Source organism: Myotis daubentonii, chromosome 3, assembly GCF_963259705.1.
Source record: "Myotis daubentonii chromosome 3, mMyoDau2.1, whole genome shotgun sequence".
Classification (NCBI taxonomy): domain Eukaryota; kingdom Metazoa; phylum Chordata; class Mammalia; order Chiroptera; family Vespertilionidae; genus Myotis; species Myotis daubentonii.
Genome location: NC_081842.1, coordinates 215,784,158 through 215,807,496, shown reverse-complemented (window position 1 = coordinate 215,807,496; position 23,339 = coordinate 215,784,158). Strand labels below are relative to the sequence as shown.

Below are 23,339 nucleotides of genomic sequence, written 5' to 3'. Positions count from 1 at the left end.
TTTAAGAAGAGGAAGAGGAAGAAAAAGGTAAAGATACACATTATGAACAACAAATATGCATCTATCAACAAGTGAATCTAAGAATCAAGTGAATTAATAATCTGATGAACAGAATGAACTGTTGATTATAATAGAATCAGGGACATAGAAAGGGAATGGACTGACTATTCTTGGAGGGGAAAGGGGTGTGGGAGATGTGGGAAGAGACTGGACAAAAATCGTGCACCTATGGATGAGGACAGTGGGTGGGGAGTGAGGGCGGAGGGTGGGGCGGGAACTGGGAGGAGGGGAGTTATGGGGGGGAAAAAAAAAGAGGAACAAATGTAATAATCTGAACAATAAAGATTTAATTAAAAAAAAAAATAAAATAAAATAAAAAATAAAAATGGCTAGTATTTCACCATGGATGAAACTCAAAAACATTACCCTGTTAAAAGAAGCCAGTCACAAAATATCACATATTGTACAATTCCATTCAGATGAAGTGAGGAGTGACTAATGAGTACAGATTTCTTTTTGGGGTGATGAAAATGGTCCAAAATTGATTGTGATGCTGTTTATACAAGTCTGTGAACACACCAAAAGCCTTCAATTTGTACACTTTAAAGAGGTGAAATATATAGTATGTGAATTATATATCAATAAAACTATTACATAAAAAGGAGATAAAAGAAAGAAATGGCTCAAGAAACGTGAGAGTGGTTCACATGGAAAAGCAAAGTGGGGGCCACAACTGGGAACAGCTGCCTCGGAGCAAAGACATTTCAGTTAAAATGACCACAAGTGAGCTCACTGCTGCAGTAAGTGATGAAGGCGCTGTCACCAGAGGTCATTGCTGAGTGGCCTTCTGTCTCCCCGCCTGCTCCTGAGAAACTGTCATGTTTAGAGGAAAGAATAAAGTGGGGCACAAAGTTCAACTTTAAATCAAGCTACAGATTATCTAAAAAGAAACAAAAATACTAAAGCATTAAGTTTAAAGTCATCTTCATCTAAATGAAACAAAAAGATTAAATCATGTATTTTATGTTGTAAGTGTTGTTGCCTTCAGCTTTTGAACAGAAGTGAATCTATGAAGTTCTCAGGCCAAAAAGAGCCAAAATGGTAAATTTCTAAACAAATACTTTTCAAAACAAAAGTCAAAAATTTTTCTGATTGGTCCAAGTATAATAAATTAAAACTCAAATTTACATATTATTATGCTGATAATCAGTTTTTCGGGTATTGATTATATCAAGAAACCTCAGCTGCCTGGTCTCTTCATCTTCACTTATTCTATGCTTAACACATAATGCGCAGTTGACTCCGATATCCTATTGTAACATAAATAAAACAAGGTGTTTGTCAGGATTGATTTATATAAGGTACTCTTCTAAAATTACTGGATTTCCATAAAAAAGAAATCATGTAGCATATCGACTTTTCCCATTACTGTTTTCAACATCAAAACCCTGAGAGAAAAACCACCATCCTATAACCCAGTGGTTCTCAACCTTCCTAATGCCGTGACCCTTTAATATAGTTCCTCATGTTGTGGTGACCCCCAATTTCATTGTTACAAATTAAACATAATTAAAGCATAGTGATTAATCACAAAAACAATATGTAATTATATATGTGTTTTCCGATGGTTTTAAGCGACCCCTGTGAAAGGGTCGTTCAACCCCCAAAGGGGTCGCGACCCACAGGTTGAGAACCGCTGCTATAACAGCTTAATCATGACTGATCTGAATGGAAAAATAGTAAAAAGAGAAGACTGTAAGTAAGGGGTGTGGTGTGGAAAGAATGTCAAAAGACTCCTGGTCATATTTTTAGACAAACTGCAATAAAAGGGCTCCTGGCAATGCCTTAATGGGAGCTGGAAAATACTTGGCATTCACTAAAGTCCTAAGCACTGCAGAGCTGATCCAGGGCCAGATGCTTCAGTGAAGTCCATTTTGATGAACAAATAGAAATTCTATAAACTTAGTATTTTGGAATAAAGGAGAGAAAGATGAAAAATGACCCTTCAAATAGGCCTATCGGCATACTCTGCTATGACAACTTCACACCACGAAGTTCTGGGTGATCGATCAAATGTGATTTGGGCCCTGACTGGTTTGGCTCAGTGGATAGAGCGTCGGCCTGCAGACTCAAGGGTCCCGGGTTCAATTCTGGTCAAGGGCATGTACCTTGGTTGCAGGCACATACCTAGTGGGGAGTGTGGAGGCAGCTGATCAATGTCTCTCTCATCGATGTTTCTGACTCTCTACCCCTCTCCCTTCCTCTCTGTAAGAAATCAATAAAATATATTTTTAAAAAAATGTGATTTGGATTTGAACCTGATTTATTTATTTATTTATTTATTTATTTATTTATTTATTTATTCATTCATTCATTCATTCATTCATTCAATCATTCAACAATTATTTAGTGCCTCTCTACCACTGAGCAATGGCTCAGAAAACAAAGATGATTAATATTCAATGGTTAACAAACAGTGATATTTATAGATCACAGATAAAAAACTATTAAGCTATTGGAAGTCCTGAACCCTTTGTTGAAGGAGCTGTGGATATGCATAAATAAGCAAACAAATACTCTCTTGAACATGTAAAAAGCTTAACCCAAATGTCTAACAGCAATCCATATTTCAGGGGATAAAACTGTCCAGAAAGAGGTGAGGTGAAATCCTTGCTGCATGATTACAAATTTTACACACACACACACAAGTGAGCATATATAGATATTTAGTGTTAGTGAGAGAAGGTAAACATAAAAATGCAAATAAGTTTCTGAGAAAAATAAGTCATTGTAATAGGAAATGAGAAAGAATGAAATCCATGTCAATGTAGTAAAAATAAGTCAGCATGATATTTTCTAGAAAACCTTAGTCTGAAACTATAGGGCTCTGCTACAGTTTGTATGGATAAATTTAAAGGTCTATTTTGTAAAAGGCCAAATAAATGCAAGCACCTAAAGATAGCTGAATTAATCCCATTAGAATGCTATCAGCCATCTATATGTCATATAGCATTATGTTTACAAAGTATATGTAAGCTGTAAGTGTACAGAGGGGCCTAGTAAAACCGCATAGGAGAAAACAAATCTGGAACAGGATACACAGAAACACTTCTAAGATCTTCCAGAGGAGCATTGCTGCTTTGTCATATTTTAACATAATATTATTAACATAACATAAAATTGTTAATAAAGCAGTTTTGCATTTATAGATGAACACAATTTAAACTAGTAAAATATAGCCATGGCTGATGTGGCTCAGTTGGTTGAGTGATGTCCCATGCACTGAAGGGTCACTGGTTCGATTCCCAGTCAGGGCACATGCCCAGGTTTCAGGCTGGATCTCCAGTGGTGGTGGGTGTGGAGGCAGCTGATCAGCCTCCCTCTCCCTCTCCCTTCCTCTCTCTCTAGAAATCAGTAAAAACGCATTAAAAAAAAAAAGTCTTTTTTAAAAAAGTATCATATAATGAAACTTATCTTTGCCAACATACGTTAAGGAGTATGCCCACTGTCACTAGGAATAGACACCTCTTTCGGTAAGAGAGGCCAACACATTTATTACATCTTCTTCCCCTATATCTGTTCAAAGCTGTTTTTATGTAAGTAAAAAGAAATACATTTTAACATAAATGAACAAATAAAGCACAACTGTGTACCTAACTATTGTGAAAGTTCACCTCTAGATCAAAGGTAAAAATAAGATCCTATATAATAAAAGCCTAATATACTAATTGTCCGGGAGTTCGACAGCTCGCTATAATGTACGCTGACCACCAGGGGGTGGCAATGCGGCACTGGTAGCAGGCAGAAGTGGAGGTGCTGCTGGCCCCGATAAGAGCGGGACCTTGGTGGGATGGTGGAGCAGGTGAGTGGGTGGCACCAGACCAAGGCAGGTGCGAGCCAGGGCCCGATCACCCCACAGATGGTGACCAAAGGTGGTGGTGGGAGGCAGGGCTGCCACCCGGCTCCCAGGCACTGAGGGAGCCGGGGGGAGGGGGGGGAAGTCCTGACCGATTGTCTCGCAGATGGTGATCAGTGGCCGACAGGCCCTGATTGCCTGCTTGGAACAGGGCCCTGGGCTGGGATGGGGAACTGGGGGTGGGTGGCGGTAACCAACCTCCCACGGTGCCCGGGCAGTGGGCTGCGACTCCCAGGCAGTGGGCTGCAACTTCTCGCCAGCTACTTGGGGGCAGAGGTGATGGGGGACAGAGGTGGGGTGAGAATGCGGGGTGTCCACCAAGCTTGCTCTAACTCTCCCTGCTACCCTCCCCTGGGAAGCCAGGGCTTGGGACTACAGGGACTGGTTGGGCTCCCCGTGGGTTCATGCAGGAGCTGGTCTGCGAGGCCAGCCAGGTGAGAGTGCGCTGCCTGCCTGGCTTTCATGCAGTGCTACTGAGTAGCCCAGAGGCCCACGCTGTGCCCCGACCCGCGGCGTCCAGCTGTGCTCACCACATCTCCACGTGGGGACTCAGGTGCCGTTACTCAGGTGAAGGGGGGTAAGCAGGGGCCTGGGGGCCCAGGTGCTGCCCAGGGCCCGGAGGTCAGCTGGGACCTGCCTTCCACTCCAGATGCTTGCACTTCGATTGCTGGCCAGGCCTAGGGACTGCACCCGTGCATGAATTTCATGCACCAGGCCTCTAGTATTTACATATTAACTATTTCTGTGTTCTCCAATGAGGGCTCTGCTATTAAGAATGTATACATGTGGCTCAAGTTTTATACAACCTGCAAATCATCTGCATTAAATTAAAATAGACTAAACACTGCAAACAAAAGAGAGCTTGCCAGACTGGATAAAAAAGCAAGAAACAAGTAAAGAACTAAAGTACCCAAGAGATGTACTTTAAATCAGCAGTTGCCAACCAGTGGTCGGTGAGGTCCAAAAGGTTGGCGACCGCTGCTTTAAATTAAAAGAAAAAGCAACACTCATAATAAGAACCTGAAAGAAGATATACCATGCAGACAAGCATGAGAAAGCTAGCGTAGTTGTATTAATGTCAGACAAAACTGGATTCAAGACAGAGAGTATTACTAGACACAAAGAGAATCACACTAAAAAGGTAAAAGGGAGAATACACAGAGAAAGATACTTTATAAATGTTCAAATGTGACTAATGATACGAGGTTCCAATATATGAAGCAAAAACTAACAGAATCAAAAAGGGAAAATAACTAAATCCACAATGGTAGCTGAAGACTTTAATGCTTCTTAGTAACTGACATTACAACAAGATCAAAGAATTAGCGGGGCACAAAATATTTAAATAATAATATCAACCGTTTTAAACAAATACAATTATAGAACAGTATACCTAATAAGTGCAGAATATACATCCATTACCAGTGCACATGGGACATTCACCAAGATAAATGACATGCTGAGCCAAGAAACACACGTCAATAGATTTCAAAAGATTGAAATCTTACTAGGTACTTTCTGACCACAAGTAAACTAAATCAGAAATCAATAAGAGAGAGAGAGAGAGAGAGAGAGAGAGAGAGAGAGAGAGAGAGAGAGAGAAGAAGAAGAAGAAGAAGAAGAAGAAGAAGAAGAAGAAGAAGAAGAAGAAGAAGAAGAAGAAGAAGAAAGAGAGAGAGAAAGAGAGAGAGGAAGAGAGAGAGAGAGAGAGAGAGAGAGAGAGAGAGAGAGAGAGAGAAAGGAGGGGAAAGAAAAAAGGGAGAGGAACCTCTAGTTTCTGGTAATTAAGCAATTTAATTCTAAACAATCCATAAGTAAAAGAAGAAATTACATAAAAATTTTTCATATTTTAACAGAATGAAAATGAAGAACAAATCAAAATTTGTGGTAAAATCAGTTATCTAAGATCCTACTTTAGAAAGCTACGGTGAAATTGATCAAAATACCCCCCCAATAGAAAAGAAATACTAATAAGACTAGAGATCAATGGAATAGAAAACAGAAAGAGAAAAATCAATGAAACCAAATGGTAGCTACCTGACAAGATCAATAATATTGATAAACCTCTATTTAGATTAAGAGGAAACAAATAAGCAATGTCAGGAATGAAAAAAGGTCAAAATTATAGATCCTATAGACATTGAAAATAAAACATAGGAATAAATTTAAATTGTTAGCAATTTGATAATTCAGACAAAATAAACAAAACATTTAAAAGACACAGATCAACATATTACCCAACTGGCACATGAAGAAATGTACAAGCTGAATAGGCTTATGTCTATTTGTAATTCTAAACTTCACATAAAAAAATAGTCCCAGATGGTTTCACTGTGAAACAATCAAACATTTAATAAAGGAAAATATCAATCCCTTACAAACTTTTTAAGAAAAAAGAGGAAAAACTTCCCAACTAATTTTTTGAAATTAATTACTGTGATGTCAAAACTAGACAAAGATACTACAAAGAAAGATTACAGCTCAATAGCCATCATAAACACAAATGTAAGTTTTTAACAAAATATTAGCAAATTGAATCCAACAGTACATAACAACCAAGCAGGTTTTATCCTAGGAATGCAGTTTGTTTAACATTTGAAATGAATAGATGCAGTTCACCAAATTAACAAAATAAAGTATAAGAAGAAAAAACAGCACCTGACAAAATTCAACACCCACTGATGATCAAAACCACAACAAACGTAGATATAAAAGGGAACATTCTCAATTTGGTTAAAAACAACAAAAAAGAAAAAACCCTACACTGCACTTAACAGTGAATGACACTGTTCTCTCCCTAAGACTAAAAAGAAGGCAAAGAAGTGTCCACTGTTATCATTTCTTCCCAGCATTGGACCGGAAGTCCAACAAGTGCAACAAAGCGCAACAAAGCAAGAGGCGGAACTGCCTTCGCCTGCAGATGACACGACTGTGTGCGGAAAACCCTAAGGACCAATAGGGAACTCCTAGTCCTCAGGAGGGGCCTGGGAACGTTTTGCATCTTGATCACTGTCAAAGTTCCTTTGGTATAAACCTCTGAAAAACTCATCAAATGGTATGCTTACGGAGCAGTTTGGTACATAAATTACACCCCAGAAAGTTATTTTTAAAATTACACACTAAAAATCTCCTATGTGAATAAAACAAAACAAAAACAACAACAAAAATCCCAAACACCTGGGAGTCAAAATAAATAATCTAGAGGCGCTTATATTTACAAATAGGTCCATATAATATCCGTCATAAAGAACTGACAGTTCAAAAATTTTTAACTAGTAACTGCAGTTTAAAAAATGGAGTATTTAAATGCACTTATATTCAAACAGTCCTACTGGGTGTTGCACACACTCTAATGTGGCCATGCTGCAATTTTCACTTATTTTAAATTTCTATATTGTCCTGGGGACTAGGAAATAGACACAGGTTTATTCTAAATTGATAAATGCCTAATCGTGTTTTGATTCTATACGATACTCTGAGAAAATAATAAATACTTCTCCCATGACAATGTATCTTTTTAATTTATTACTTAAGATAATTCAAAACTTCCATTACTCCAAGGAAGTCAAAATAAACATTAAGTTCTCACAAGATTTTTCCATTCACTACTTTTCAATAAAGCAAGTACCTACAACTAAAACTCTCTAGGACAACAATAAAGTACAAGAAGCCACTAAACTTTTTCACTTGTCACAAATGTGCACAAAATGCTGTTCTTTGGTGGCTGAATGCATTTGTATTGCATAACTCAAGATACCCGAGCCATGGGCCTGGCGGGCTGGGGGGGTCTTGACAAGAATTTCAAAAGATGGGAAGGCAGTTTCACAGGAATAAAAACGCACAAAACCAAAAACCCTCTGGCAATTATTAAGAAAACTTCAGAAGAAACTTGATACAAAGGGCCAGGGGCAAAAATAGCTCAAGTTATTTCTGTGTAGAAGAATGTTCTTCCACAAACTGTACAGGGTTTGGAGTAGAAAGGGAATAAATTTGATAAATTCATGAAAGTGCCAAAAATATATTTAATTAAAAATGGTAACATCTGCCAGACCGGTTTGGCTCAGTGGATAGAGCGTCGGCCTGCGGACTGGAGGGTCCCAGGTTCGATTCCGGTCAAGGGCATGTACCTTGGTTGCGGGCACATACCCAGTGGGGGGTGTGCAGGAGGCAGCTGATCGATGTTTCTCTCTCATCGAAGTTTCTAACTGTCTATCCCTCTCCCTTCCTCTCTGTAAAAAATCAATAAAATATATATTTTAAAAAAAAAATGGTAACATCTTCATTATTCAAAATTCAACTGATCAGCATAATAATGAAAGGAGAATTTTTTCATAATGCTTTTATACAAAAAAAAAACTGAACAGGCAGCAAGCTCATATCCAAGAGTTACTTTGAACATACATACAATTTTAGGGCATTTTGAATTCACAGCATTTATAGCCACTGTTCGCAGTATCACCAGTCTCTGAGTCTCAGTTTACTCATTTATGGAATAATCTCCAGGGTTCCTCTGGTTCTATCACTATATGTTCAGAATAATGCTTCTTTATAAAAACAAAACCCTAAGTATCAAACAGGTGAGAAAGTAAAAAATCGTTCAGCCCAGCCAGCGTGGCTCAGTGGTTGAGCGTTGACCTATGAACCAGGAGGTCACGGTTCAATTCCTGGTCAGGGCACCTGCCCGGGTTGCAGGCTCGATCCCCCATGTGAGGCGTGCAGGAGGCAGCAGATCCATGATTCTCTCTCATCACTGATGTTTCTATCTCTCTCTCCCTCTGCTTTCCTCTCTGCAATCAATAAAAATATTTTTTAAAAAATTGTTTAGTTATTTAGGACATAGCATATCCCAAGCAAGATAATTCAATCTTCAACATACAAGAAACTACCATAATGTTTTGTAATATCACAGAAACAAATTAGACCAGAAATAAAAATCATGCATCATATACCATATATTCAGATACCTACATGCTTCCTTAAAAGCAAGCTGTTTATGCCCTTGCCTGTTTGGCTCTGTGGATAGAGCGTTGGCCCTTGGAATGAAGGGTTCTGGGTTCGATTCCAGTCAAGGGCATGTACCCCAGCCCTGATTAGGGCTCATTCAAGAGGCAATCAATTGATGTCTCTCTCTCACATCGATGTTTCTCTCTGTGTGTGTCTCTCCCTCTTCTTTCTATTCTCTCTAAAAAAAAATCAATGGAAAAATATCCTCAGGTGAGGATTAACAACAACAACAAAACCAAGCTGTATAGTAGAATTGGAAAACTGGGTTATTTTTTTACCCTCCATTCCAAACCTTTTGGGTTCAAGTCATCTGGCATTTCTAAGCCTCGGATGTTTATTTAGAAATTGGAACAGATGATCTCCTAAGTCCCCAACTACAGGGACCTCTCAAAAAAAAACAAAAAAAGGTGCTTAAATTACATTTAGTTAATCATCAGAAGAGTTGCTCCCAGCCTCATGCTAATATCCTCTGTAAATATATATACGACCATTCTAGACTATTTTTTAATGTACCAAAAACCCATAAAGATTCATTACTACTTCTTCAGATTTAATGATTTCACATTAGTGACCACATAGAGAAGAACTATTTCAAGGAACTTTAAAATACATTAAGTTTCCCGAACAGCTCTGTAGGATATCATCTAAAGTCCAAAAGAAGTATCCAAAAAAGTAAACTGGTCTGAAAAGCCACGTTGTTTGCAGCAGTGAGTTCTGCCTGAGCTGCTGTGCACATGATGAAGCTAAGTCAGGTGACTCATCACAGTGAGATGTCATGCAACCACCTCAGTACCTTTAGGCTCGTGTGTTACGTTTTACTTTAGATTTTTTCAGATTACTATTTTTAAAAACTTAATTTTGTTTTATAATCATGTGGAATATTTACATGGTTCCAAAGTCAAACCTACAAAAAACAAATGTGTTCAAAGAAGTCTAGCTTCTCCAGTCCTTCCATGCACTTTGAATACAGGGTCTGAGACACAGAAACCCAGAGCTGACCACAGAACAGCATGGCCCCTGGATTCAAATCTAGAGTGTATAACCGCGGATCATGGCGTAAGGGCTCTAAGCTATTTCCTCGTGTCTACAATGGTAACACCAATACTTGAGAGGGGGTACTGTGAGGAGGAAGCAAGATCATCTATGCACAGTATTCAGCTTTGTGAGCTCTCGGCCAAGACTGACCGCTAGCCCTAGGCTCTCGTTCAAGCTCACCACAGCCCTGGAGCTCAGGCACATGAACACAGAGATGCCCTATCACTGGCCGAGGCCAGTGGAGTTCGACGGCCAAGGCCACAGCTCATGTTCCAATCCCAGTTCTCACTCCTAAGATCCCAGGCTCCTCCATGTTCCATGCTCATCACATATGCCCTCCAGCCAGCACCCGGAAAGGGCATTCTTCCCACCCAGGGCAGCTTCAGAAGACTCACTGTGTTCAGCGCATTGAGAGTGGTGTCATCCCGAGATGCAGCAACACAGCCATCCTCGGTGGAGCCTCCGTCACACATGCCTGCAAACGCCGCCATGCTCCTGGGAAGACAGGAAGGGAAGACATCAGTACAGAGATGCTAACCCTCAATTATCAGAGTACATTTCCAGCCGACCAAATTCCACTCTTACACGCATGGTAAGCCAGAGTCCTCAGTCCCATACAATTCACCTCCATTCACTTAGGAAGAAAAGTGGTCCTTTTACTCATGTCCAGCTGTGTTGTTCTTCCCATGCTTCATCAGTTCTCAGATTTTAATTTCCAGAGCATGAATAATCTAAAACTATATGCCACAACAATTGCCTAGATTACAATCGTTTGAAAGAAAAGTCCCCAGAAAACATAAAATTAAATCCACTGAAACTTGACTTAATTCCTTCCATGCTATACATCAAGTACTTTTAGGTGAATTAAAAGTAAAAAAGAGATAAAATAAGTCGTTCCCTCTGCCACAGCATCCTCATCTCCACTGTATGCCTCCAGCACAGACCTGCTGACCACCAAGCAGATGGAGCTGAAACTCAGTTGCCTGGCCTTGTTTTAGCATTTTGTTGCACAGGTGAGGCTGCAGTGAATCCACTGCAGACAAAGGAAGGCTCTCTGCCTGCACTGCAAGTGTCAGGGACAGATTTAAACTTCTCTTTTGTAGCTTAGGCATTTGTTTGTTAGCAAGTTCTTATATAGGTAAGCCACAAAAACACACGTTTAGGCCTGGCACCGATGAACAGCCATAAAGTTGAGAACTCTGTGATGGGATTTAAAGATGGATGGAATGACCCAATTGCTCATTGTATTGAGGAGTTTGACAATAGCATGTATGGCTTTAGATGATTTCCTTCTGAAGAGTTCCAAACTCGGATGTGGGACAAAGAGGGGAAGAAAAAAGTGACTTTACCATAGTATAACAGGGCGCTGATTACAGAGGGTATAACAAAACTGAAGTCAGAGAATGCCCAATATATAAATAAAATGTCGGGGGACAGGAGAAAGTTTATTACCTACTAATCAATTCAGATTGCCTAATCCAGAAAGCAGGATGGAGTGAATTCCTCTTACCTTGCTGCCCTCAAGTACATGAGGAGGTCACAGTCATTAACTCCAGGCATCCAGACCAGCTCCTCATGTTGGGTCACCGTGTCACCATCTGGAGAAGGGAATGGCTGCAAATCGGGAAGCTTGGCCTGTAAGACAGGGATGGAAAAGTCACAACCAGGCCCTTCGAAGGGCTGCCGCCGGCAGGCCCTGGGCAGAGAGGCAGCAGCTCGCTGGATCTCGAGGCATTACTGAATAACAGCAAACCCTGCGCCACGGAAACCGCCTGCAGCACGTTTCCAGGTCGTTTCACACATAATATTTCACCATGGACTGCTTAATCTCTACTTTCTAAACCAGGGCAAGATCCAAAGATTGAAACAGAAATGGACATGTGTGAGTAAAAAATAAATCAAACAAAAAATGTCTCAGGAGCTTACAGTGCCACCTTGATAAAGAAAGAAAAAACACACGCATTTCCAATATAACAAGTTTACAAAGAGACATCTACAAATAATGAAATCTCACCTTAGTCTATTTGCTCAAAAATTAAATGAGCTATCCTATTAAATTAATGCTCTTCTCAAGAGAGTCAATATGAGCCATGGTAAACATAAAAAGACACAGAATTGGAGTTACCATAAAAGCAGAGCTGCACTAAATGAAGGTGCAGGAATTAGATGAACAGTGGCTTCAGGACAGGGTTGCGTGGGAAGGGGCAGGAAGGAACTTTCTGAGATGACAGAAATGTCTGTCTGGATACGAACTATCACAGTGGACTGAACAGAGTATATTAATTTACAAACAGTTCATTGTACGTAAGCACAATAACATTTTTTTAAACTATTTGAACATCAGTGCTCAACAACCAAGATTCTAAGTCAGCTCTAATGTAGAGACTCGAACACCTCGAGCATTTTCTCATCCGCACTCTGCTGGGGCAAAACAAACAGGTCCTACTGCACCCATCAAAGATCTATGAAAAGTCAACCACATGGAAGACACACATGCTCTTATTTTCTTAAAATTTGAACATGGACACATTAGTCTAATATTTTAAACTAAGAGCTGCAGTTTTAAAGCTCCAGTTCCACAGAATCTAGGCAAAAAATTTAAATGAATTAAGCAGGCTTAGAATAAGGCAACACTGTCCAACAGAAATAAAATGAGAGCCACATAATTCAGTTCAAATATTCTAGCATCCACATTAAATAAACCACATCCCAATCTGAACCAGCTACATTCCAAGTGCTCAGGGCCACCTGTGGCAGCGGCGGTGGCTCTGGGTTGGGCGTGCCAGTATGAGTGGGGAACCAGGGTGAAATGGAGAGAGCTGCCCCATCCTGGGAATGCTGCCATTCAGGAACAAGAATCAGTATTTGTGCATTGTCCAATTTTTTCCAAAGTCCAAAAATCTCGACTATTATGTGAAATGCTGGTGATTCAAGTTTTTAAAACAACTGTTTGCCAAAACACATCGGTAGGCCATGCAGCTCTCAGGCCCCCAGTCCGCAGCCTCTGCTTCATGGGCTCTGGCAGCTCTCCATGTGCACCGAGCACCGGCTTTCTCCAGACAAGGGTGCGCTTCTTTGATTTAGTGGCAACTTTCATGACACTTAACTGGGTACCATAATTAGTACTGCTTAATATACAGTGAATGTACTGAAATAAAATTAAAACACAACAGAAATTCCTATCAAAAGATCTTTAACATTTGTACTGAGCTCTGCTTCCCCAGTACCAGGTACAGTATCTAGTGGAGTAGCTCTCCAATGATTATTTGTTAAATTAATTAAAAAGTACTACATTTGTGAGGGAGGACCAACCCCTCTAGAGAAAAATGGGCTAGAAAATATAATTAGTTTACAGAAAAGGAAATGCACGTGGCTCTTAATGGTAGGAAAAGATGGTCTACCTCGCCGAGAAGAGAAATATAAGTTAATGACAGTGAGATACCATTTTCATCTATCATGTTAACATAAATCTCAAAGTGTGACAATATACTAGGCTATACTAAAATGAATGCAAAATGGTACAATCTCTATGGAGAGAAATTTTGTAATATTCTAAGAATTACATATGCACTTTTGCCCTCTAAGCCAGCCAGCCCCCTTTTAGGGATATAAACCAAAGATATGCTGGCAAAAAATATAAAAATGTATATGTACAGGCTATTTATTGCAGCATTACTTGTAACAGTAAATGACTGGAAGCAGCCCAAGTACCCATCAACAGGGACTGCAGAAGGAACTGTTGTGCCCACTCAGTGGGGTCCCATGAAGTGGAAAAGGACACGAGGGGGACTCTGCTGCTTTGGTAGGAGGTAAAGAAGAGGGTACAGATGTGTACACTATGCTACCATTTTTCTAAGAACAGAAGGTGGAGGAATATAAAGAAGAAACCAGAACCTTAAATTTATCCATCAGCAAGGGAGGGAACATGGGGAGGAGACAGGGATAGAAGGTAGACTTTTAAACTTACTTTGTTTATATGTTTGAGTTTGGAGCCATGTAAATACTTTACTAATTATAAAAACAAAATTAAATTTAATAAACAATAATCCCTTAAAAACACTAAAGCAAAGTGAAACAAATGCACCTAACTATGCATTGAGTTGGTTCCTCTTCAAGAACTATTTTAAGTAATTTAAAAACGTGTTATTTTGCCTATACAGCCCTAGTGGGGCATATTCTAAGGCCAAAAAAATTAACAGTAAGGTGATGGTTCAATCATATTATTTTTGTCAGTGTGACTACTGTTGTTATGAGCTGTTATATGCGTATTACAGGATTAAAGCAAATATTTTTGTTGATGTCATTTAAAAATAAGATCTGAAACATGAGAAGAAGATACAGATTTGGATGAAAGAAAAATAAAATTAATAAAAGGTCTATATAAAAATTTGAATTAGAAGTATCAGAAAGAAGCCACGGTATATTTTATCTTTAAAAAAGAAGAAAATGGCTGGCCAGTGTGCTCAGTGGTTGAGCATCAACCTATGAACCAGAAGGTCACAATTCCCATTCAGGGCACGTGCCCGGGTTGCAGGCTCAATCCCCAGTGTGGGGTGTGCAGGAGGCAGCCAATCCATGATTCTCTCTCATCATTGATGTTTCTATCTATTTCTCCCTTTCCCTTCCTCTCTGAAATAAATAAAAAATATATTTAAAAAAAAAGAAATTGCTCATTTTTATTAGGTGTGACATATTTTGATTGTTTTGGGTTTTGTTTTTTTGAAAGAGCTCTTATCTTTGGGATATTTACAAGTGAAGGATACAGTTCTGGTTCATTTCAAAATAACAGTGGGAAAACATAAATTAAGTAAGTTTTACTATACCATGTGTGAAAGCTCAGTAATATGAATTAAGGAGGTTTATTGTACTAATCGTTCCCTATTTTTTCATATGTCAGTATTTTATCTAATAAAAAAGTTAAAAATTTTAAGAAGGCAAATGTTGCCAATTCACAAAAAGGTCCTCTAGTATTTGATGCTTTGAAACATTTCGTTTTGAAAATAAACCATACAGAATATTCTTAAAATCTGACATCTGATTTTAAATGAAAGTATACAAAAATCCAAGCATAGTAAATCTGTTCATTTTCAAGGATTTAAGCATCTTTACTTAAAAACCACTTTTTCTGTTATGGTAGGGGAAAAAAATCTGTAAAATAAAACTCTAGTACAATGATCTCAAGATACTGGAAACAAATGGAGGAAGAAAAAAATAGGTGTGAAATACAGTGGGAAGAGAGAGCAGAGAGAGGGAGATGTAATCGAGTGGTCCAGGCTAGGCCTGGATCTCTGGGTTAAAGTGAAGGCACAGGACATACGGTGGAGATGGTAGTCAGCCCCACCTAAGAGAACACACCAAGAACAGGGTATACAGCAAGTCCTTTCATCAATGTCATTTCATTATAACATCGATGAGATGCCATAGGAACCTAACTCTCGTGTGGATCAGTCAGCCTATGGTAAACTCGATTTCATTATGTCTTTTCCATAGTTGCAGAACCTATTAACAATGTTAAGTGAGGACTTACTGTGCCTGAACAAGGCAGACGTTAGGGGAGTGGCCTCTGGCAGCTTCTTTCTACCTGTCTCAGTTATAACCCTAGCTCTGGGATGAGAAGTTTCTTCTAGTAATTAGATGCCCCTTATCATTTCTGTGTTTTGGTTTTAATATTTCTTTACTTCTTATTAATTTCTTTCTCATTATAGAGTTAAAATAGGTTGTTAAAAAATATGCATGACATACAAGAAATACTCAAAACCAGACAGAAAAATGACTAACTAGGCAGATTACTAAAACCTCTATATCCTTATAAGGAGTTGCCTGTATGTCATGTCTCTAGTATGTGTGGGCCATAGTGACTAACTCCCCAACATCTATTCCAACTGAAATGACAATCATGCTAAACCTATTTCCCTCATGGTTTAGAAATGGACACGTGACCCAATCCACGCCAATGAGATGTGAGGACTAAGGGAGACCTGGGAGAATTTTCTTTGCTTCTAAGGGGAAGAGAAGGATGATTACTTTCCTACTCTCACCATTTGCTGTATTTCACTCATTGTGAGATCCACTGTTATTTTATGTGCATTTAGGAAGGAGACATGCTGCCCATTAAATTATAATTCTACCACAGCATGTACACTGAAGTCCGTCAGAGACAGTAAGATGTGAAGGAGAGAAGAGCATCTTAGGATCAGTGAAATTCAGCTCCCAGCCCGCGGGGGACAGCCACGCACCAGCACAGCCCCGAGAAGCAGGGCCTGGTCCTGTCTGCCCAGGGTGTGATGCATGTGGGACCATAAAGAGCCAAGGTCGGCCAGAGTTTTCTGCTCCTGCCCATCAAGCACCCTAACTGACTGAGAGATCAAGGAAAGAGATGGCAAACATGACACAGGGTCCTAGTCAAAGGAATGAAACATGAGAGGGCAGAGGTCACAGCATGACAAGCTCCTGAAGACAAGTATCCTAACCATCTTGACTCTTCTGAAGGAAAGAGAGCTTTTAAAAGTTAAAATCAAAGTATTGTTAACTAAATGTTTATGGACGGGTGAATGAATAGCAAAATATGGTCTATACATACAATGGACTATTCAGCCTTAGAAAGAATTCCAACACATGCTACAACATGGCTGCATACTGAAGACATGAAGCCCAGTGAAACGAGCCAGACACAGTGACAAATACTGTGTGGTCCCACTGAGATGAGGTCGGTAGAGTAGGACATGTACAGACAGAAAGTAGAATTGTGGATGCCAGGGGCTGAGGGACGGGAGAATGGGGCGTTAGTGTTTAGTGGGGACAGTTTCAGTTTGGGAAGATGAAAATTTTCTGGAAGTCGAATGTGGTAATGATTGCACAATATGAATGTACTTAATGCCACTTAATTGTACACTTAAATTCCTTAGAGATAACCACAGTTCCAAGTTGCTGCTCAACAGCATAAAAGGGCCAGCAGAATAACAAGAAATAAAAAACCTATTAAAGAAGCTACTAAAATGCGCTTTACCTGATGGCTAGGACCCACACGAATTTCCCCCTGGGTACTGTTCAGCCTCCTGTCAGGAAAAGAGTAGATTTGGTTAACAAATGTAGTTTTGACATAAATGTTCACATATTTTTCAAGGAAAGTAACTCACTTCAAATAAGTGAAGTATAACTCAGGAAGAATCCACTATTTCTAATGCTGCCCGGAACTCCCCACCGCACACATCTGTAAACCCTTTTCTCCTAAAAAGCCATTACTGCAGCCTCCTGTCATTCCTTTACCATCACGCTTCCACGCCTCAGAGGGAGGCGCGTGCCTCCTGTATAACCCCAACAGATGCTTCTCTTTTCAATACATTTCAGGATGTCCTACAGTAAACCTTACTGAAATATAAACAAGATAACTTATGGTTCCTCGCGCACACACTGGATCATTCACTCATTCATATATTCGACAAATATTTATTAAGTACCAACCATAAGCCAGAAACTGTCTTAGGTGTTGGGGATAAAGCAATGAACAGAACGATGTCCTTGCCTTCTTGGAACTTACATTCTAATTCAGGTAGAAACAAGCAAACAAACAAATAAACAAAAATAAATATATAATAGGTCAGATAATGATAAGGGCCAAGGAATGAAGTAGATGATAAATGATGAACTATTTTTACAGTTATTTATACAGGACAGTCACAAAAGATCTTATTAATAAAGTGAAACTTGCCCTAGCCTGTTTGGCTCAGTGGATAGAGCGCCGGCCTGTGTACGAAAGGGTCCCAGGTTCGATTTCAGTGAAGGGCACACACCTCGGTTGCAGGCTCCTCCCCGGCCCAGGCCCTGGTTTGGGGCTTGTGCAGGAGGCAACCAATCAATGTGTTTCTCTCCCATCCATGTTTCTCTCTGTCTTTCCTTCTCTTCCACTCTCTCTAAAAACCAGTGGAAAATATCCTTGGGTGAGGATTTAAAAAAGCCAAACACAAAATAAAGTAAAACTTGAGCAGAGATGAAAAAGATGGGAGGGAATGAGCCCGGCAGGTCTTTGAGATGGACCGGCCTCATTCTGCGTTGTTGTTGTTGTTGTTATATAATTAACTCATTTGTTACTGGCCAGCGATGTTTCAAATTGTGGCGCTTCCCCTGGTCTTTGCGTTCCTCGTTCCTCGTCTCCGGAGGCAGACGGGCTGGTGTGGTGCAGGCACCACCAGCTGCTGTTTCCATGCAGGAGCCACAGTGCCAGGTCCCCCAGCTCCTCTCTTCATCTTGGTTTCGCCACAGGAGACAGTGTCCTTGGCATTCTGGTTCATGTCAATTCTCCTCACCATCTTCCTGAGGGAGGCGCCATATGGGTCCCATATTTCCCAAAGATGTGGACCTTCTTGGTGTGGTCACCACAACCAGGGCTATGCCATTCTTACTGCCCTTGCAAGGCCCACCCTCCCTTGCTCCAAACCTAACCATCCAAGTTCCTTTTAAAAGCCACTGTTCCCAATAAGCCTTTCTTGATGTCCTCCCCATTTCACTTCACACTCCCACAGAAGTGTAGGGAGCCTTCCCCTCTCCACTCCTTTATGGAATATTCGCTGAGTATCTTCTCTTGTCCCAGGCCTGGCACAGGGCACTTAACTGGGTGCACCGCGGAGAAAAAGAAATACAGTCCCGGCCCTCCCGGAGCTCGCAGTTCCCAGCTGCCTGTGTGTGACACCAGGGAGCCCTTCCTGTGCCCAGTGACCGGCCTCTGTGGTTTACAGTCACCGTGAACGGTCACCAGTGCCAGGGGAAGGCGTTAGACAGCGGGGCTGCTCGTGCACTTCTGCCTGCGTGAGCTGAAGAGCAGGGTCAGGCAGCAAAGGCCCGGGGAGGAAGCACAGTCGCTCGTTTCTAAATGTGGATTTGATAGGTTCACTGTTATGTTTGAAGTTGTTACAGTGAATGGAAAACACTTTTATTTCCTTCAGAGGCCTTGGGTCCAGCACTCCCTTCTTTAGTCCAACAATTTTTCTCATGAAGAGTCGTATTTTGGCAAAGGTGGCCAGTAGATATGACAAAGGAGAGACAAGTAACAAAAAGAAAAGCTGTGTGGTCCAGTACTCATGAGCTTACAACCCACCTACCAGGGGAGGTAGCGTTTATCCATGAGCACAAAACATGTCAGAAGAAACAGAGTATAAAACTGATATGGGGAATGGCTAAAATTAGGCAGGCTTCAGGAAAAGTGTGTGTGTGGGGGGGGGGGGGGGGGGGGACGAGGCTGCAAAGGCCACAGGCGAGAGGGAGGGATGTGGTGGGAAGAAAACGTGCATGAAGTGCTGGCTTTAAAATGTAAGCCCCATCTTACATTTTAGTGTCTTCAGCAGGCAAATGGCATGTTGGGAAACGGAAGCTAGAAGATAGGTTGTTCAGGACGGTATGTGGAAGAACCCATAGGCCAGGAGGCTATTTTAATCACCATACTGCTTTAAGGAAAACAAGCAGCAGTGTTACCAATGTCCGTTCTGACTTATCTCTTTGTTTCGTAATCGTAACTAGCTATGAGCAAAACTAGCTGCCAAAGCTCTCTCCTTTATTTCTAAATACTTCGCAAATGCTTGCTTGCCTACATGTAAGTTGAGCCAAAATGTATCATCTCAGAAAGCTTCAGCCATAGCCCGCCTAGCAATCTGTACCCACAGCTCAGCTCTCAGGTTGTTCTAAAATGCCTGTGTCATGCCAAGCTTCTCAAGTGGTCACTTATGAAAGCATTTCCTGTTACTGCTACATACACTGCTAAGGCCTTCAGAATTCTAAGACAAACATTCCTGGGTCATTTTATTTTAATACCTCTTTTTATTTTTTGTTATTTTCTTTTAATAAACCAGTATCATATTTAGCTTTAAAAAAGTACAATAATAAAAACAAGCCCCCAAATGCCTTATTGAATAGAATAACTCATATCTTGCTTATTGGTGTAAAAATGGAGGCTAATCATTATTCATGCTGCTAATAATGACACAAGTGAGGCAAAAAAGGTGTGTTGGGGTTTCTTAAGGGTCTAAATTGAAAACGTTTTTTCTCTTTTATGATTATATCCATGAAGGTTACTGTAAGGTGAGTAGGTAAAAAGTACAAAATAAAGCTAAAACAAAGAACCTTTTAAAAAACATTTAAAAATCAATTTTTACAACAAAAGCATTTTTTTTAAATCCTCACCTGAGGATATTTTTTCCCCACTGATTTCCCGAGGGAGTTGAAGGGAGGGAGGGGGGAGAAGGAGAGAAGGGGAGAGAGAAAACATTGGTTGCCTCCCATATGCACCTCTTCCAGGGCTGGGGAACCTGCAACCAAGTTATGTGCCCTTGAACAGGAATCAAACCCGAGATCTTCAGTCTGCAGGTCAACACTCTAACCACTGAGCCAAACCAGCCAGGGCAACAAAAGCATTTCTTTATCATATGCAACTTTCAAATATTAGGATTTCACACTAAGAGACACAACAGTTACTATTGAGCAGGTTAGGACCTTAGGTAAGCAGACATTGACATTAGCTACCATATCCAGGAACTCCCAAATATAGAATAAATGGCAGAAATATTTTTTAGGTCCAAGATAAAAAGATAGCAACACAACCCATTAGAGAAAACGGGCTGCATCCGACAGAAAAACTGTCAGAATATGAACTAAAGATGAAAGACAAGAAGGAGGCTTCATGGGAAACTGTCAGTGTCCAGCTGCACTGAAATCCGCAGAACCATCCCCACCCCCCCTTCTCTGATAGCATCCAAGCTCTGCATTCAATCAGACATTCCTCCCACTGCCCCACTGCTCCCTTCTTCCCGAATGTTCCTTTTGTGGCTCACGCTGCACTGTTAGAGGATGACAGTCCGCTCTGTGGACATTTCCTACCTCCAGCCACGCTGGGACTGTCAGCTTCTAGAGTACAAGAACTGAGTTTTAATTCATTTTTTAAAATCTCTCCCTCCAGCCCCCCGAGTCTACCACAGTCCCTGCCTGGCATTATTAAGCATTCAGGACAAATTACAAGTTCCTTGGCTGCATAAATATCTCTGGACTACTAAGATGTAAAACTTGACAAAAACCACCAGGAATTATTATTTAAATGTAATATTGACAGCTTGCAGAAAACACTCAATAATCATATGCTCAGACTTTTTGGTCTCAGAACCCTTTACATTCCTTTTTTTTTTTTCTTAACAGTACAAAATTTTTATATTTAGAATTAGCCAGCTGGACTCAGTTTAGATCATCCCAATTTTGTTGCCAACATCCAAAGCATCGTCAAACCTACGCCTTCTTTCCTCCATCCGGCCTGATCAGGGCGTCACCCTTGGCCATGTCAGTGCCACAGGGCTTCTTCACAGCCTGAGCTGGTGCCTGTTGGCCTTGACATCACAATGGACATGAGCGTACTGCTGTGTCTTCTCTCTTCCCCATGGCTGACTCGGGCGGGGGAATCTGACGGTGGTGCAGTGGTCAAGCTTGTTTCTCCCGGGAGTGCTCTTCCGAGGATATCTACGCTGCCGTCGGAGCCTCTCTGGTCATAGGACGGTGGGTGACCTGCGTATCTTTCTTCTGTGTGGCTATGGACGCCTTTCAGCACGGCTTTCTTTGCCTTCAAAGCCTTTGCTTTGGGTTTGACTTTGGGTGGGGCAGCTTCCTTATTCGTTTCAGTGCCATCTTCATAAAAAGCCCCTTTACACTGCCCAGCCAGTGTGGCTCAGTTGGTTGAACACTGACTGTCCCATGCACCAAGAGGTCATGGGTTCGATTCCCAGTCAGGTAAGCACATGACGGGTTGTGGGCCCAATCCCCAGTAGGGAGCATGCAGGAGGTAGCCAATCCATGTTTCTCTCTCTCTCTCTCTCCCTTTCTCTCTAAAATTAATAAAAACATATATAGATTTTAAAGCCCCTTTACATTCTTCAAATTACTGAGCATCTCAAGTAAGTAGTGTGGACGAAAAAGGGCCACATGCTAACCTGACTCACTCAGGGAAGGCCTGCATGACGGCCTTGCAAACTCAAGAGACCAGAAGTAACCACAAAGGATGGTCTGAAATTCAAACCTTTTAATTAAAAAGCAGTTTATAGTGGGTCACGACCTAGGCCAGGATCTTCCCTGACAAAGATCAGCTTGGATCTTTACTGGGCCTATTGTCTCTTTGAGTCTAAAATGACCTACCTGTGGAATGTCAGGGTAACTTGTAACTTCCCTTTTTCTGGACCCCTCAGGGCACAACAAATGGCACCAGGCCTAAGAACACAACTTCCCTGGTTAGTTATCTTGTTAATTATTGATTGTTAATTATTCTGTATCCCCCCACCACCTATGTAAAAAATGTGTCTATCATTTTACTTTTTAGCCAATCCCAGAGCCCACCCCCCTTTGCTTTCTCCCACCTCCCTAATCTATCACCAGTGGATTTCAGTAATTTACTTATATCTCCTCCTTTGATTGTAATGTATAAAACAAGGTGAAAAAATGCCATTCTCCATAGCACTATCTCAATATGTTGAGATTCTACTTCCTGGCAATTGTCGACAGTTTGGCTCAAATAAACTCACAAAAACCCAAATTCTTTACAGGTTTGAATTTTTTTTTTTTTTTTTTTACGTTAACAGTAGTATTTTTGAGAAATTTCAAAATATTTATTGATTCACTTAAAGCAATGAGCTCATTACATATTAACATGCATAACATTTTTTTATGAAACAGGACTGTACTTACACACACACAAAAACAGTGAAAATAAAGGCATTCTTTTACATTTTTACAAATCTCTTTAATGGAAGACAGCTGCATTCTCCTATCTGTTTCTACATTCAATCTGTTGCAACATGCTTTGGTTAAAGTATGTGAGGAAAATCTAGCCTCATACAGATATATAACTGGAAAAACAAAGAATATTTTAACACATTTTTCGGTAATTACGGATATTCTTTTTGATACTACACCAAAACTCAACAAGTAATTGTTTCTTAAAGGTTTTTGCACAATATGAATCTAAAACCTCATTACTGATCTTTTGGACTATTTTATTTATCTATTTTCAAGCTTGTGGGTTCACAGAAGCTATCAAGCTCAAAGTGGTGGGTCCAGTTTCTCAAAATCCTAATTTTTCCTCTGAAGCTTAAACCTTAGCACTGGCAAATACGATCAGTTGTTTTCCTTGAAATGGCAGGTCTACTTCCTCCACTTTCAATAAAGTGTCTGCCAGTTACCCAAGTCTGAACAGCCCGTCTGTCTGTCTGTTTTTCTTTTCTTTGTTTAATCTTTATTGTTGAGAGTATTACAGAAGCGCCCCCACACACACACACACCGCCCCCCTCCACCCGGTTCCCGCCCAGCCCACCTCAGGCCTTCACCACCCCACAGTGTGTGTCCATTCTTTCACATGAAAATGGTG

General features: G+C 40.6%; 1 protein-coding gene across 6 annotated transcripts in view; it reads right to left on the bottom strand.

Annotated features, from left to right (window-relative positions):
• The window catches only part of RERE (arginine-glutamic acid dipeptide repeats), a 418,729-nt gene that overhangs the window by 109,542 nt on the left and 285,848 nt on the right, over nucleotides 1-23,339 (bottom strand). For all 6 annotated transcript variants that reach the window (XM_059691362.1, XM_059691366.1, XM_059691364.1 and 3 more), the window contains 3 exons: nucleotides 16,962-17,010; nucleotides 11,466-11,590; nucleotides 10,351-10,450 (listed from right to left, as the gene is read on the bottom strand). In XM_059691362.1, coding sequence (XP_059547345.1) covers nucleotides 10,351-10,450; nucleotides 11,466-11,590; nucleotides 16,962-17,010 — 274 coding nt within the window. The remainder of the gene's footprint in view (nucleotides 1-10,350; nucleotides 10,451-11,465; nucleotides 11,591-16,961; nucleotides 17,011-23,339) is intronic.